General features: G+C 50.5%; 3 protein-coding genes across 3 annotated transcripts; 2 read left to right on the top strand and 1 right to left on the bottom strand.

Annotated features, from left to right (window-relative positions):
- Nucleotides 1-1593: 1593 nt before the first annotated feature.
- ABOM_008969 (extragenic suppressor of kinetochore protein) lies at nt 1594-5646 on the top strand (the record flags this gene model as incomplete). Its single annotated transcript, XM_022536097.1, has 4 exons — nt 1594-2256; nt 2315-3736; nt 3791-4468; nt 4951-5646. 4 exons carry the CDS (start codon nt 1594-1596, stop codon nt 5644-5646), a joined length of 3459 nt encoding a protein of 1152 aa, XP_022386428.1.
- A 689-nt stretch (nt 5647-6335) lies between these two features.
- On the top strand, nt 6336-10844 carry ABOM_008968 (NADH-ubiquinone oxidoreductase subunit; the record flags this gene model as incomplete). The annotated part of the gene is made up of 7 exons (XM_022536096.1): nt 6336-6373; nt 6714-7280; nt 7347-7561; nt 7928-8800; nt 9178-9458; nt 9554-9625; nt 9687-10844. The coding sequence occupies 7 exons, from the start codon at nt 6336-6338 to the stop codon at nt 10842-10844; spliced, it is 3204 nt and encodes a 1067-aa protein (XP_022386427.1).
- A 1079-nt stretch (nt 10845-11923) lies between these two features.
- Nucleotides 11924-17541, bottom strand: ABOM_008967 (nucleoporin family protein; the record flags this gene model as incomplete). Its single annotated transcript, XM_022536095.1, has 4 exons — nt 11924-12091; nt 12162-14066; nt 14201-15394; nt 15460-17541. 4 exons carry the CDS (start codon nt 17539-17541, stop codon nt 11924-11926), a joined length of 5349 nt encoding a protein of 1782 aa, XP_022386426.1.
- Between the last annotated feature and the right edge of the window lie 2 nt (nt 17542-17543).

Here is a 17543-nt window from a genome sequence, read left to right as displayed (position 1 = left end):
CGTTCCGTTGCTGCCTAAGGCAAACAGCCCTGCTTGACACTCGCAGTCCACAGAGTATGGATGGTAGTTTGTTTCTATGATTGCTGGTAAGGATTCGCATCACCTGACAGGTGTCGAATTTGTTAGGCAGACGAACAGCACGTGTGACCACCAGGGGAATTTGTGCTTATTTACCCAAGGAACATTAGTTAGTAGTAGTTACAGATGAATGAGGGTGGATGAACAAGGCAAACTTACGGATGGCACCCTATGGTTTCTCATCTTGGTATGGTAAGAATGAAAGTACCTGGTACTTACTGTACGCACGGGCAGCTATGGCCAATGCGGGTACCCAGTACCCAGTACCTTACTTCATACCGGATACATGATACAAGTTCTTTACTTGCTGCAAGGTGGTCCCCAGCAACAATTAAAGAGTCTCGTGCATCTGCAGCTGAACACTACCTAAAAGCACAGAAGGGCACATGGTTTTGATCAAATTGTTGAAGAGTCAGTGACCCGAGAAAGAATTTAAGAATAATCTTGATGATTGTAAGATCCTGTGGAGTAAGCTTAATAATTCAAATAATTAAGACCCCCAGATCTAAAGCGCTCGGTTGCCTACTTTCTCTTTCTCTTTTGTTCCCCTCCTCTCGCGTATTAAATGTGAATTTCCCCCGCCGCCGCCGCTTGTCGGGCTCGTTGGGTACTTTCGCCCTGCCTTGAATTCAGCGAACTTCCAGGGATCAAAGTTGCCGGCCGATCCAGACGCAGCCGCCAGCGCACCACATCCAACGTGATTCCCCAGCGTCAGCCTGTCATCTTCATTTTGCCATTTCGACCATCGGTCTGTCTGTCTGTCTACCGGACTGATTGATTGCTTGATTTATTGTTTTGATTGACGGATGGAGTGACCCGAGTCCTCCTCCACTTTTACCCCCTCCAACTGACGGACTGGTTTCGCCTGCGCGCACATCATTCACTGTTTGTGCCTCTGACGAACTTAATTAGTCCGACCTTACTCCCCATAACCAGGAGTTTGCCGAGTATTTTCCTTCATTGTCACTCCCTTCGGTTCTGAAGGTATGTTTCTGGATTACTGATGACACCTCGACGTATTCAGCGACTGCTTACCAGCAAGTCTGGATCTCTCCTGATTTGTCATTGTTGCTTCTTTTTCCCTTCCCGGGCGGCCGTGACGTTGTCGAACCTCGTATGGTTTTTGTCGCTGGAGGTCATGACCTTTTGACCTGCTCGTTTATGCTGTTCGCCCATGAGTTACGATTACTAACTTATCTCTTCTGCACGTTTAGCGCTTGGTCGCTCCGACCGTGTCTTGTTTTGCCCACTGTTGTCACCCTTTTCTATTCTGAGACGACTTGCATATTACGAACTTAACGTCTTTGGAAGCGATCAATCTACAGACATATTGCGCCGCGTATTTCCGATCATTGCGCTCCGCACGAGCATACTAAATCGTCCCAGTCGCTCCCGCGGTTCCGTACCATAGAGATATCTCCATTACGATACCTCGGCGAAGAAAAACCGCCACAAAAGTGCTTGTGATCCGTCGTTCCTTTCCATGAATCTGTTCGTCCAGTTATATAATCCAACATGTTTTGGCGCTTTGGTGGATATGCAAGTATCTCCTCAATTGATACCCTTCTTGACAAGCCTGATGTCAGCCTTGAGGAGTTACTGGATGAGTCCGAGCTGATTCAGGAGCTTAAACAACATAATACGAAACTCATAGAGTATTTACGAGATGATAATGTCTTGAAACGCCTTATGGACCATGTTACCGCCCCTAGCCTAGTGAACGATGATGATGAGGATGATGTCAATGACACTAATGGGAGTAAGGATGCTACCACGGAGGAAGAAAAGCGGGGAGATCCGCTGAAGGATATCTTAGATCCTGAAGACTTAGAAAGAGCAGAGAAGGAGCGGCTCAAGCGTGCATACGTCGCTTGCGAGATTCTATCGGCTGAAGTATGGTCGATATTGGACTCTATTATGCTGAACCCTGGCCATCTCCGAGACTTCTGGGGGTTTCTGCGAAGATCGCCGCCTCTAGATTCTCTTCAAGCGAGCTATTTCACTAAAGTGAATGAGACACTTTTTGACAGGAAAACTAGCGAGATGTTGGATTTCCTCAAATCATTGGAGGGAATTATCCCCGCGATTCTGCAGCACATCGATAACCCAATGGTTATGGACCTTTTGCTTAAGATCATCAGTCTCGAGAAAGTAGAAGGTGGCCAAGGTATCGTCGACGTAAGTTCATGGTGGTAAACCCCATCATAGACTTTACCATCGCTGACGCTATCCACAGTGGCTCAAAACACAAGACCTGATACCTAGGCTTCTTTCATTCTTATCTTCGGATTGGCCAGCCTCTGTGCAAACTTCGGCCGGCGATTTTCTCAAAGCCATAATAACTATATCCGCGAATGCAACGCAGAATGATCAGACCTGCATTGGCCCTAACAGTTTAACGCGCCAGTTGGTTTCCAGACCCTGTGTGGAAAGCCTCATCAAGGCTATGCTACAGGGTGGTAACCCTTTAACTGTGGGCGTGGGTATTGTGATTGAGGTCATCCGCAAGAATAATTCTGACTATGATCCGGACACTATCAATAGCCCTGATTCACTACCCACCACATACGACCCTATCTATCTTGGGAACCTCCTTCGAATCTTCGCTAAGCACATCCCTGACTTTATGAAGCTGATTCAAAGTTCGAAGCATACTGTTAAGGACGGCGAGAAACTCAAGAGCGTAGATAGGGGCAAACTAAGTTCAGCTTGGGGGGCGAAAATCGAACCATTAGGTTTCGACCGATTTAAGACTTGCGAACTGATGGCTGAGCTGTTACACTGCAGTAACATGGCTCTCTTGAACCAGCCCGGGAGCGAGGAGTATGTACAACAGCGGGATGCTGAACGCGAGAGGTTATTACGAGAAGAAACATTCAACACAAACAGAGAAGAGACTTCCCCTTTCGATGGTAACGACTCTACGGTGGATTTCGTCAATGGGTCAATGGTTGGTTATCGCTCTCCCGAGGACTCGAGGATTCTTGAGGTCGCAAATACAGGCGAGGATGGATTCGAAGATGTTTGCTCATCGGGCGTCCTTGCCGATAAGGAGAAAGATGCTGCCGAAGCCAAGGACAGCTCCGGCCAAGAAGTGCAATCCCAGCGCATACCCTCATCAGAACTGCAGGGCTCTGCACCAACAAAAGAACAAGGGTCCAGTGTGCCAGTACGCGAAAATGAGGACGAGAAAGAAGCACCAAACGACGGGACCACGCACCCGCCTTTTTCAGACCCAATGTCTCCTTCTGCATTGGGAATAACTGATCGGGTCAGAGAGGTGACCCTCGACACTAATCGAAACATGGACGACAACCGATCAGCCACAGAAGCAGTGCCTAAGGAACCTCCGGTCACTTTGAGAAATGATCAGGAACAGGAAACTGCTCCGGTGGTATCTATGTCAGAGTCGGCTCCACCTCCTCTCTTTGCCTCCAATCAAGAGAATCAGCTACCAAGCCCCCAAAACCCTGACGTTGCCGGACAGGCTGGTGAGGCTTCAAGCTCTACAGAGCCTTATGCAGAGGTGCAAACAACTGAGGGTAAACCACGGCAACACATGCACCCAGACATTCAACTTGACCCCAACGGTCAGCCTGTTGTAGGGGATTACCTCAAGCTGATGTTTGTGGAGAATCGAGTTGTGCCTACTATTTTGGTAAGGGTTGCGCCAAAAAGGAAGTTATCCTTCATCACTAACTTTGCACACTAGGGCTTCTTCTTCCGATTCCCGTGGAACAACTTCCTTCACAATGTCGTATATGACATTATACAGCAAGTGTTTAATGGACCCATGGAACGTGGTTATAATCGAGTCTTGGCGATTGATGTCTTCGAAACTGGACGGATAACCCAGGAGATTGTAGAAGGACAGAAACGGAGTGATGAAACGCAACGGACCAAGCAGATCAGACTTGGCTATATGGGCCATTTAACCCTGATCGCAGAGGAAGTTGTCAAGTTCAGCGAACGACACCCACCTGAGTTGCTTTCTCCCACTGTTATGGAGAACGTCTTAAATCCAGAGTGGATAGACTATGTGGAGCAAACGCTTTCGGAGACTAGAGAACGCGATAATGCCATTCTTGGTGGGGTACGCCCGGATATGTCCATTGGGCACCGCCAGGGCATGCTTAACTCGGGTCAAAGCATGACTGGGTCATCGGCTCTTGCAGATGCTGGATTGAACGGAGCGGCTGGAGGATCTACTTTCCAGGGCTTTGACATGATGAGTCAAGGAAGTGTCTCTGGCGGGGCTTTCGGTCTCAGCGGTGGAGGTAATTCACTCTTAAGCGGGTTTGCAAGCTCAAGTGACGATGAGGATGAAGACATGGAAGATCAGGATGACAGAAACCTCGTCGATCAATCCGCCGAAGGCGGCTCTGAAAATGTGGGTGATGATTTCTTTAGTGATGTCGATATGCGGGATTATTAAGTCTTGGAATTCATCTTCACCTTCCCCCTTTGATTCTCTTCTTGTATACATTGTTGCATTTGTTTTGCCTTTTCCCCAACTGGCCTATGTGAACCGGCTGCAGAGGGTCAGCGCGTGATGGATGACGTGAATAGTGGTGGTTACATGAGGACCATGCACATAAGGTGTTGGAGCGGGTTTCATTTAAGTATGAAGTCATTCAAGAAAAACCGCAACTCCCAAGGGTCATGTGACGTTTTGTTCGATGCCAAACAGTTTCTACGAGTTTTAGAAGTAGTCCTCTGGCTTTCAGCTTAGACGTTGGCTCCTTCGTTTTTGTACACCACCACTGCCCCTCTCTCCGCAGTATTCGTGTGCTTTTTTTAGTTCCCGCACACACTTTGCATGTTTAATTTATGTTTATTGTTACAATTTCACTAACCCAATCTCAATTATAGGCATCTACTAACTCCACAAGCCAGCCTATTCCGATCCTGCCTCCGCCTCCAGCTCCTCTTAGTCTCGGCCCGTCTCGGGCACGGCGGCAGCTGGCTGCGCGACTCGCTGCTCAAAAGCAGCAGGCGGCTGAAGGTACTGGGGAGAATGACGAGAAGGGCGAGGAGAAGGCGCAAACAAACACACACGGGAGTTCCCAATGGCCTGCCAATCCGTTTGTAGTTGCTGGTGTAGATGACGATGGCGACGGTGGAGGCTCCCCCTCCAATGCCTTTCCCTCAACAGATTTTCCGTCAGCGAATAAGGACGAGCCTTTCTCGTCGCCTACATTCCCTGATTCAGGATTCAGCCCGCCTGACTCCTTCTCCACCAATTCATCAGAGGACGACGTCGAAGGCAGAAGTGAGGGCTTGAGACGCAAAGAACGTATACCTCTTGAGGTAGATGACGACGACGATGATGACATGGGCGAAATGGTGGGTCCATCTGGCGGGACAGACATGATGGACTCGGACGAAGAAGATGAGGCTATTATGAACGAATCATTGGGCTACCCGGATCTTGGACCTGGACGATACAAGAGCTTCCGACGATCTCGCTTCGGGGTCTCCCCTTTCGGTGATGACGACCAGAATGACAGCAGTGATGGTGAAGATGATGGATTGGTTGAAATCCTAGTTCCAGGGAAGAAGTCCTGAGCGACACCGTGTTCTTAAAGTCATTCTACGCCTTGGGGCCGGCCGTTGATTTAAGTGTTGAGGGGTCCTGTTTGGCCATTCGGCAAAACCAGTCCTCTGAAAAACTGTACACTACTGACTGCATAGCGCTTACAGACTCTGCCAAGTGGAGAAGACTTAGTGTTGGTTAGATTGATGTGGCTTCTGGCTGGAGCATTTGGGATTCGATACTAGAGGTTGGGTAACATTGGATTTTCTGTCCTGCAATGTTTCCGGAAAAGAAGCATTGTTCTCTTGCGGAGTGGTACTTTCTCAGTCTTGGTTTTCTTTCTTTTTCTTTTTCTTTCTTTCTTTTTTTTTTTTTCCTTGTCTCTTCTTCCCCTTAGGACCATTCGTTGGCGTTTTGTTTGTTATTGATATCTATCTGTGTCTTTGGGAGGATTCATTTTCAGCAGAGACCTGCACTGTACGATATTGAGTTAGAAGCATTGATTTCAGTTCCCACGGTTCGAAGGTTAAATAGTACTCAATGGGTTGTACGTATAGATTTTGAAATCCTGCTCTTCGGGTAAAAGTGGGACACCGCATTCGAACATTTATCGACCTGCCCCTCCAACTTGAATATCAAAGCCACCCAATCCTCCAGCAACCTCATAATTGCAACAGGTTAAGTAGGGGGAAGCCTGTGTCTTATCCTGGAAGAACTCAGAATGTCTGACACATCAGCCCTAAGCGTGGCTGCCCAAGGGTAAGCGTCTTGATGTTCCTTCTTTCATTTCTTCCTTTTTTTTTTCCCACCCCCCGCGATACCGACGCCATCTATCGTAAGCTCGCGATAAAGCTAGCTATATAACCCGGCGGATCGAAGTTATAAATGACTGTTGTTTGGTCACCGAACAGTAATTTGGCCTTATCGCTATTGCTCCTGATATGAATTGTATTTAGCGCTTCTAAATTGCTTTCAAATCCTAACCCCACCTCAATCAGGTGGCTATTGTCATATATCGTTTTTCTGCTTTATGCCTGTCCATTTTCCATCACCAGTGACATGCTCCGGTTTACATGGCATCGTGTCTGACTCGATACAGGCCTAACATCGACAGCAGTTTGGAACATTATACTACACTGTTGGACTGGATGGTCAACAATGGTGGTCAGCTTCACGAAAGCGTTGAAATAGCCAAGGATGAACGGCGCGGCGTGCATCTCCAGGTCAAGAAAGACTGGAAAAATGGTGTTCCCAGTAATACTCATATCATCAAAACGCCTTTGACTTCCACAATGTCGTATTTCAATGCTATCGGCTACAGTTTCACCACAGATGATGGAAGCTCCGTTTCTTTCCCTGAGAACGGAGTCCATTTCCCTCGCGGCTTTCTGGAAGCGGTGGGACAGGAAGAAGCATCAATCTTCTTTTTGATTGGGCAGTACCTCCAGGGAAAAGACGGTTTCTGGTATCCGTATATCAGGACGCTTCCTCAGCCTGGTGCTTTGACCACCCCTCTCTACTATGATGGAGATGACCTGGCATGGCTGGAGGGCACAAGTCTATCCACAGCGAGAGCACAGAAAACCAGTTTATTGAAGGAGAATTACGAAACTGTATACACTGAGCTCTGTAAGGCTGGGTTTGATGGCGCTGAGAAGTACACTTGGTAAGTGATAGGCTACAACTGTGTCTGCTCATGGTCGACGGCTTGGATTTGACGAGTCTCATATAGGGATCTTTATCTCTGGGCATCGACCATCTTTATTTCGCGTGCGTTCTCAGCCAAAGTGCTCTCTGGTGTAATCCCCGATACGCAGCTTCCTGAGGAGAACGTTTCTGTGCTCCTACCCTTCATTGACATTCTAAATCATCGTCCACTTGCAAAAGTAGAGTGGCGCGCTGGCAAAGAGAATGTGGTATTCTTAGTCCTGGAAGACGTCGCTGCTGGTCAGGAGATCTCAAACAATTACGGGCCCCGAAATAATGAGCAGTGTAGGTGCTATATTCTACGCGGCCTTTGGGGGTTAGCTAACTCTTTGCCAGTAATGATGAATTATGGCTTTTGCCTTCCAAACAATCCTTGTGATTATCGTATTGTCAGCTTACGAGCGCCACCTGGCAGTCCACTTCAGATGGCAAGATCTCAGCAGCTACAGATGTTTCCGGGACTGGCCAAAGAGACGGATGATCATTATTACGTATTCAATGTCTTTTACCCTCTTCTTGCTCCTGACACGCCAATGGAGCATTCAATATTTTCCCCGGCACTTTTCAACGCTGTCTCGACATTGGCAGCTAACAACAGGGAATTAGAGAGTCTTGAGATCTCAGAGCAAGGCATTCGAATCCCAGACGCTTATGGGAGCTCACGAACCACTCTTGCCGCCCTCAGCCAGATCATCATCGAGTTAATCACACATATTGTAAAGCTGAGGTCTTCAGCGGCCGACCTACAGAACCCTGGTAATCTCAAGCAGACCCATGCAAAAATTTATCGCGACACTCAAATCATGCTGTCCGAAACGGCCTTGGTTATTGCAGCATGGACCCTAAACCGGGCACGACAGCATAACTTCGGAGGAACTTGGGAGGAGACAAAACAGCTTCTCGGTTCGCATATGGTCCGTGTGCCTCCAGGAAAGTTCCCAGAAGAAATACGGTCTCGGATACAGGTGCGAATTCTCGAGCGCCAATCAGTTCTTGCAAACAATGGAGAGCTGTTCGTTCTGGATGACTTGCTCGAGATACTGCCCGTTGAGATGCAACAGCCCTGCAAAGCGTGCTTACAGGGCGTCACTCAGAACGCTGGAAGGGCTATCCCGATGCTGAAGGGGAGCCTTGAGACATCCCCCTTTGCCTTCCCGATGTTCCTCTGCTTTATCAGAGCGGCTTACACTGCTGGGGAATCTCACCCGGGGGCGGTTGCACTTCCGTCTCGACTCAGTAAATGGGCCAGATGCCTTCTCGAGAACTACGCAGCTCCTCCTGAAGATGTACTATGGGCACTGGAGGACGAGGATGACGAGCAGCTGTTAGACATGTTTGATAACGTGCTTGAGGGAATGCAAACACGGGACAGTGCTAGCTTCTCTGACTTGGAGAGATTCACAGGAGCATGGCAGGGAGATAACTGGTGGCTTTCTCCCAACTGGCTCCGGTGGGCATGGATGATTACGGAGCAAGAAAGTGTGCAGGTACCAGAGGAGCCACTGGCTTTGTTGGCCGCAGGGCAGCCCGGCCAAGGGCAAGTGATGCTCTCTACGGCGTCATGTCTGTATATTCCGCAGTAGCACGGAGCGTGTACATTTGTGTTGAAACGAGATCTCGTTACTCCGTAGACACAATTCTAAACATAATGATTAGTAAGATTCACATAGTTCACTGACCAGCGAGGGATACCTGACTCAGCATGTACCACGTGACCGCGCCGGGGCCAATCAGCGGCGGGCGAAAGGCGGATATTCAGCAAGCGCAGGAATTGCCGCGCCCGTGAAGCTCAACGACAGCGAGTCTCCATCATTGAGCCCTTTCCACTCCTCCCTCCCCCTCGAATCACCCCGCAGCCATTGGGCCAGCTATCACAATGATATCTCGAGCGGCGGCTCCCTCGTCTTCCTCCCTCGCCAACCTCTCCTCCCGCTCCCTCCGAGCCCAGGGCCAGGCTGCCCGCACCTTCGCGACCGTCCAGGACAACGCTCCCCCAGTACGGCATTATGGCGGTCTGCAGGACCAGGACCGGATTTTCACAAACCTTTACGGGCACCATGGAGCCGATCTGAAGTCAGCAATGAAGTACGGTGATTGGCATAGGACCAAGGATATTGTTCTCAAGGGCCATGACTGGGTAGGTGTTCGGCCATTTGCCATGGACCATCATCCTGTGGTGTGTTCTATCTCGAATTGGTTCAATGCTAATGCAGGTGTGCTGCCAAATCACAGCTTATCTCGGAACTCAAAGCTTCTGGTCTCCGTGGTCGTGGTGGTGCCGGTTTCCCCTCGGGATTGAAATATGTAAGTGCTGATTGAGAGACGGCTTCGGACCCCTAGGGTCTAACATACAATGACCCTATAGTCTTTCATGAACTTCAAGGACTGGGATAAGGACCCCAGACCCCGTTATCTGGTCATCAACGCCGATGAGGGTGAGCCCGGAACCTGCAAGGACCGTGAGATCATGCGCAAGGACCCCCAGAAGCTCATTGAGGGCTGTCTCGTCGTCGGTCGTGCGATGAACGCCAACGCTGCCTACATCTATATCCGTGGCGAGTTCTACTACGAAGCTACCGTCCTCCAGCGGGCCATCAACGAGGCCTATGAGGCTGGTCTGATCGGCAAGAACGCCTGCGGAACCGGCTACGACTTCGATGTCTACATCCACCGTGGTATGGGTGCTTATGTCTGTGGCGAGGAAACCTCCCTGATCGAGTCCATCGAGGGTAAGGCCGGCAAGCCTCGTCTTAAGCCCCCATTCCCGGCTGCTGTGGGTCTGTTCGGCTGCCCCAGTACCGTCACCAACGTTGAGACTGTCGCTGTGACCCCCACTATCATGCGTCGTGGTGCCAACTGGTTCTCCTCATTCGGTCGTGAGCGCAACGCCGGTACCAAGCTGTTTTGTATTTCCGGCCACGTCAACAACCCCGTCACCGTCGAGGAGGAGATGTCCATCCCTCTTCGTGAGCTGATCGACCGTCACTGTGGTGGCGTCCGCGGTGGCTGGGACAACCTCCTCGCTGTCATTCCCGGTGGATCCTCGACCCCCGTCATCCCCAAGTCTGTCTGCGATGATCAGCTCATGGACTTCGATGCTCTCAAGGACAACCAAACCGGTCTCGGCACCGCCGCTGTGATCGTCATGGACAAGTCCACCGACATTGTCCGCGCTATCTCGCGTCTGTCTAGCTTCTACAGGCACGAGAGTTGCGGTCAGTGCACTCCTTGCCGTGAGGGAAGCAAGTGGACTCAGCAGATGATGCAGCGTATGGAGACCGGCCAGGCCCGTGAGCGTGAAATCGACATGCTCCAGGAGCTGACCAAGCAGGTCGAGGGCCACACCATTTGCGCTCTGGGTGAAGCCTTTGCCTGGCCCATCCAGGGTCTTATTCGTCATTTCCGCCCCGAACTTGAGGCTAGAATCAAGGAGCATGCTCAGGAGCTCGGACAGGCCCCTTACGCCGGTGGCTGGCACCCTAACAGCAGGGCCGAGGGCAAGCTGATTTCCCCGGGCATGTAAACTATCATTCCGCTTTTTGTAGACTGATGGTAGGATGAATGGTGGAAAAATAATCAAACCTGTTTCTCTAGATAAAGATGTTCGAGCAGGAGTATTCTCTTTTTTTCATGTTCAGTTTAGGATTTCCAATCATGTACAGTTCCCGCTAGCAATCATACTATTTCTTTCGTTAAACATCTGAGGTGCACAAAACTCGATCTACAAGCATGGATGCAGAAGAAAGCCATTCACTGAAAATCTTACCTCGGAATACAATCCACCATAATCCCTATCGTACCGAAGAACCTCTTAAGAGGGGTCGTCATTACTCCGTAGCTTCATCAACACAGACAAATAAAACGAGCTGAACCCAAACAACTATACCCAGGCCATTGGCAGAATGATTTAAACGTATCCTCAGACGATTGCCTGGATCCTGTATCTTTTTCACAACCGAAATACATGCTCACCATATCACCAACAACTTTTTCTTGAGAGAAGCAAAATTTCCAAATATTAACTGTTTATTTCATGGTTCTGAGCTTCTTTTTTTTTTTTCCCCACCAAAATCATAGACGGCCTATAAGCGGAGCTAGAAGGGGTAAAAATACAAAATCAGGATCTCTTCGAGACATTTGGACTTTATGGCTTTCTTGGCGGACCGTCTTCTAAATGGGGCTAGGCTTACTTGGGTTGACCTGTTTGCACTGTACTTGAGTACAGAAGTCGGGCATGAATGGATATTTTCGCATGGTATGAGATATCTGGTTTTGGTCGGTGGTATTTGGTCCTTCATGTGTATACCATATATCAGCGATTTTTAACGTAGAAATCTGGGGTATAGCGATATACTAGGGCTGCTCCCTCTAGCTTCAAAGCTTCAAGGCTGGATAGAGGGCATGGAATGGTCAACTGGTAGAGAAATATTAAGAGTAATGTAGGCAAGAGTAATATAGGCTAGTTTAAAGAGATATTAGGTGCATTTCACGTACTAACACACTGTCGTAAAGTACCTAAACTAACACGGAGATCATGAAGCACCACGAAAGGGCTGCAGAATGCGGAATCCAAGAAGGATGATAACGGGGGGGAAATTTACACTAGGTTACAGGGATGACACCAAAGAAACGTAGCAAAAACGAAAAATAAAGACGCTTAATAGGCACCCGCATGATGATACCGTAATACCGTCGACTCATTTCGGCGGTCTGCATGATTCGCGCATCGCCAGTCAAAGGCAAACTGAGCACACTAGAGAACTCGACCACCTAAGAAAAGAGAATAAGTTAGTATACCTTTCCAAGGCGTCGAACGAGAAGCGAAGATATGTGAACTCACCTTGGTATCTTCGTGTGCCGTCCAGCTAGCAATCGCCCGGCTCATTTCCTTGAAAGCCACACGTTCTTCCAATCCTTCGACACCCGATCTTTGGCTGATCTGATTGCCCATCGCAACCAGCGCATTCACCAAGCGATTCAACCTGGTGGCATCCCGCTTGCCGCTCTTTGCTGTCGCTAAGCGCAGGAAGTCCTCGTATACACCGCCGCCACTGGTCCATCCTCTGACCTTTCGCTCGGGGGCCTCGCCGAAGCCTGACACCAAGGTTTCCAACGTTGCGTAGTCACGTTCGATAACGGCGGTTGGTCCGACAATGCGGCAGAAAGTAGCATGCGCATCATCCCAATTCTTGCCACGGATAAGGCAGTCCACCTCGCGGGCGGCATCTCCAATATCCCGAGCGTAAAGTGCCTTGGCAACCCAGATCCAGCCTTCGGGGATCTGCAGGTCTGTAGTAAGATAGTGCCAGGTAGTATCTGGGACTCCCTCAGGAGTGGTCTGGTCGGGCAGCCGCGAAGCGAATCTCGCTAGGGCTTCTTTCATGGCACGCTCACGATCTTCAGGTCGTGAAAGGTGGAGTAAAACGAATAAAGCCCGGTCGAGCTGGTCACTACGGCTGAGCTCCCAGGCATAGTCACATACCATTTGATCCACGTGGAAAGTATCAATCTGAAAGCCGTCGTGTTGACCAACAGCAGTGGCAAGGAGCTGATACAGCTGGAAGGAGAGTCGGCTCGACAGTTTATCTCCGCTCACGGACTCCGGGAGCAGAGCAGCAGGGAATTCCATTGCTGGAATATCTTTAGCTACTCCAAGAGTCATTGAGTAAAGCTTAAGCAGAACCCACAAAGGGGACTCTAGACCAAGTGCGTCGGATGCCGAATGCGATAATTCCCGGGCACTCTCCGAACGGAATGGATGTGGGAAAGCGGGCTCATTACCGGTACTAAGATCGTTGAGGAATTTTGAAACCGCGGCCTCAATAGGTTCATCATCGGTGATTCCGTACCACAGACGCAGACCAAATGCCTGGATCCAATCGAGTTCAAAACGTTCAGTGAGAGTGAACGTAGAAGCACGATCCTCCAGTGCGCCGCCTGATTTACCTTCACTGCGGAGGGCGTTGCCTGCCAGAAGTTCGTATAGAGCTCGAATAGGTTCGGTCATTTCCGAATAAACGTTATGCTGCCGCCACATCTCGATTTGTTTCGCCATGTCTGCACGGCTCGTGGGGTCTCGACCAATTTGCGCGATAAGGGTAGCTAGATGAAGATTTTGACTTGCTATCAAGACATTGCACGCCTCCTCAACCCGATGCGAACAAAGCAAGTAGATAGCCTGTTCCTCGGCTGAATTGGCTTTGCCCAGTGTATGTGCGTGCCTTTCTCTAACAATGCCTTCCCACAGTCGACTAAAGCGATCCTTCTTGATGCGGTGAATGAACTTTGACCGAAGCTGGGGTGGTACGCCGACAGAGATGTCATCTTCAATTTCGTCATTGAACAGAATGTTGGTCAACTGCCACAGTAGTCGCTCTTGGTCAGAATCCGCCAAGCTGGAGGATGTCTGTGCGAATTGCTGGAAATCAGCCTTGGTCAATCGGGCCAGAGGAACGTCATCAACGCGGCTTATTGTAGTCTGCTTCTTCTGCGCATCGAGCATAACATTCGACTCTGGAGACTTACTGGAAGCCAGCAGAGTGATGTCCCTCTCCTCGCTCGTAATAGAAAACTTTTGCTCCCAACGGCCATCCGTGGAATGGGTGCTCTCCATTCCGTTCTTGACACATATTATCGAGTCCGCTGGGCCCCACCGCGGCTTGAACGAGTGGTGAAAAGCAAGGTCGTCTTGACTCAGTTCATTAGAATCGCCAGCGAAGGTCTTTGGCTTTTTGTTGTACGGCCACTGTGATGGAGATTGAAGTTAGTCCACTTTCCCAATAGATCTAGATTTTGGCCCATTCGGCATATTGTAACACCACTACGGTAAGGCACGAAAGATTGAAACGCAACGGAGTGAAAGAAAACTGGGAGTCGAACCTCGAAACCTCTAGGCTGCGCATTGCGTGCCTTCAAAGGAGACTGTGTCTGCTGCTTCCGCGGTTGTTGAAACAAAGAGTTCATTAGATCGATACTAGTTGCGAAACCTTTTTGCTGAGTTTCCGCAACAGGCTCTTGGGTGTCATCATCGTGGAGAGGCCTGTCCGTGAAGGCATTTGCCTGGATTTCACGCAGTGCGTCGCGGTCCTGCTTCCTGGGACTAATGGTTCGTTGGAGCTGCGCAGCCCAGTCACCGCTAAGATCAAGACGAGCCTTGGGTGGCGTACTCCATGGTTTTAAAGATGGCTGTGTGTTTTCGTTTAAGCTGACGATGCTTTTGGTATCATCGCGCTCCACGGTATGATGAAGTGAGGGAAAGGTGCCCGCCATGTCCATTTCCTCGTCCTCATCTAATTCAACTTCTGATTCGCCAGACTGCTGGCTTTCAGTGACATCGTCACCTTCTTGCTCAGTAGTTGAACCCGTGGAGCCTTCCCCTAAAAAAGACTCTTCATCTTCGCCGGAATTCGAGTGTTCATCCTCCATTGTTTCCATTGCTTGGCTACCAAACGACCCTGGGACTAATTTACGCTTTTTGAAATCGAATGTGTCATCGTCAATACCAGCCACCGAACCGAGAAAAGAATCATCTGTCGAGAAGGTGGACATCTGCTCTGAGGCCACGGTATTATCGAGATTGGTGGGGGTATGAGCCTTCGGAGTCGGTGTGTCAGGAGCAGCACTCAAAGTGCTTTGGTTGAGGCTCTCACCTTCATCATCATCGCTATCATAATCAAGGCCATATGTAGTATAATGCGGCACCTTGAAAACCCATGTCCCCGTTTCCGTTTCGTAATCGATAAAATCAGTGTTGTGTACCTTCCTCAGGCGATCGACGTGTTTTTCAAAAAGAGGCCCGCTGGTGAGAGGTGATGGGGACTTCTTGTCTCTTCCTCGCGGCCAGGAATTTTCGATTCGAAGGATAGATGGGACATTCAGCCCTTTGCCCCTAGGGGGTTTGATTGCTTCATCTGGATACACTGTAATTTTCCGCACGCCGATGTCAACAAGACCTCCGAAGACTTGATCCAGATCAATGTTCGTCAAGTCAACGGGTTCATCAAATGTCACTTGACCACAATGTTGGCGACCGACTGTGAAGCCCACGACATGCTTGAGCTGGTCACGGCCCATCTTGTTCAATTCAGCCCTGGTGGCTTCATCCAATACTCGCCGGGTTGTGGATCGCCGCTGGGGACGGAAGCCAGTCGTGATTGGCCATCCGTGACTGCTGTCTGCTCAGAGTCTTCAGGGACAGCCGGAAGATCCTTGTCACGGACAGATTCCATCTCGGGCCGAATGCCATTTTCTTTAATCCCATTGAGCCCGTTGACGGTATTGCTCTTGCGAATTGAGCGGAGGAAGCCTAGCTCTTCTGGCGTGGGCTCGGAGGTTTGAGACTGTACCGGCACAATTTCACCTCCTGTGGTAGCATCCGAGGTAGATTCAAAGCTGACCTTCTTCTTGGCTTTATCCGTCGGTTGGGCAGAATCCTCACCATTCGTGATCGCAGCGGCAGGTGTACTGGCGGGCCGTGAGAATAGATCGTTCCGCAGACTGCGGTCAATGGTAAGGCGCTTCAGGCTACCGCTGGACAGACGAGAGGAGCCAGAGGAAAGTGCTCCTGGAGACAACACGCTGTCAGCCTCCGGGTCAAAGGTTTTACGAAGGTTGCTCGTAGAAAAGCTCTTGCTGAAGCTAGCGCGCCCAAGTCCACCATTGACGCTTCCACGCAGGCTGCCGCCCAGAAGACTATTACCGAGCCCGCTAGGAGTAGCAGTAGAGCTAGAAGGTGACCCGTAGGTCGAATAAGAGAACCCGTACCCTTGGCGTTTTGGCGGTGTGACGAGACGGTTAGCTGCGTTGGGTGTAATCTTGTAAACTGGCAATGGGGTGCGCTGTTTTTGCTTGATAGATGAAGCAAGCGGCGTCGCCAACGGACCAGGGCTAGAAGCACTGGGAGCGGGCAGACCAGAGAAGATGGATTGGTTTCCGTATGGGTTTGGGTCCAGGAGGGAGGCCTGCAGGCTACCAGGCACCGGCTGTTGAGGCTGCTGCTGTTGAGTTTGCGTTTGCTGCGTGCTACCGAAGAGGCTGGATGTACCCATTCCGAGACCCCCAGTCTGCGGCTGCTGCTGGTTTTGTGTGTTACCAAAAAGCGAGGAGCCTGTGTTCGGAGTGGCTGCAGCACCGCCTCCAAACAAGGAACTGCCGGTGCCGGTGCTCCCACCGAAAAGGCTGGGCTTCTGCTGTTGCTGATTCTGTCCATTGAACAGGCCACCAGTTCCGGCCTGCTGATTCTGAGTATTACCAAAGCCTCCGAACGTATTGGTTGCGGTTGGTGTACCAGTGGTGCCAGACCCAAATAGGCTACTCTTTTGGCCTTGCTGCTGAGCCCCTCCGCCGAATAGTGATCCAGTTCCGGATTGCTGATTCCCACCTCCGAACAGGGAACCGCCAGTCGCTGGCTGCTGATTATTCTGGCCAAAGAGAGAAGAGCCCCCCGTAGTAGCACCGCCACCTCCAAACAGGCCAGGTGTCGAGGACTGTTGCTGTTGGTTGCTTTGTCCGAAACCGCCAAACAGCCCTTTGTTCTGAGTCTGAGCCTGGTTCTGCTGGTTCTGTTGACCAAACCCACCGAATGCGCTTCCCCCAGCCTGCTGCTGCTGCTGCTGCTGCTGCTGCTGACCGCCGCCGAACGGGGACGAGGTAGCTGCAGTACCACCAAATGGCGTAGACGCACTGGTGTTCTGCTGTCCAAAGCCTCCAAAGCCTGTCCCGGTAGACGTACCGCCTCCGCCAAACAAGGACTTGTTTTGTTGTTGCTGTTGATTATTGTTGTTGTTGCCAAAGAGACCACCGGATCCACCAGTTCCAAAGCCAGTTCCGGTGTTGGCTGTGTTACCAAAGCCGCCGGAAGTCGCGGTGGCCCCACCGAATAAGCTGGGCTGCGACGTTCCCGTTGAAGTGGCTCCTCCTCCAAATAAAGAGGTCGCCGGTTTATTCGATCCGAACAAGGGGTTGCTAGTGGTGGAGCCAAACCCACCAGCGGTTTGGGTCTGTGTCTGGCCGAAGGCAGGGGCGCTGGTGCCACCGAAGGGGGAAGATGTGCTTCCAAACCCAGTCGACTGTTGTTGTTGTTGTTGTTGACCAAAGCCGCTTCCGCCGAATGCTGACGTACCAAAAGCACCGGCCTGCCCGCTCCCGTTCCCAAATCTTCGGCCTTGTTGATAGTCACCCAGACGTAGCTCCTCAAATGAGTATTTGTTGTATGGCTGCATGA

The sequence above is a fragment of the Aspergillus bombycis genome (genome assembly GCF_001792695.1).
Source record: "Aspergillus bombycis strain NRRL26010 chromosome Unknown contig00084, whole genome shotgun sequence".
Classification (NCBI taxonomy): domain Eukaryota; kingdom Fungi; phylum Ascomycota; class Eurotiomycetes; order Eurotiales; family Aspergillaceae; genus Aspergillus; species Aspergillus bombycis.
Note: the sequence above shows the minus strand (reverse complement) of the source record. Positions and strands in the feature narration are given on the sequence as shown.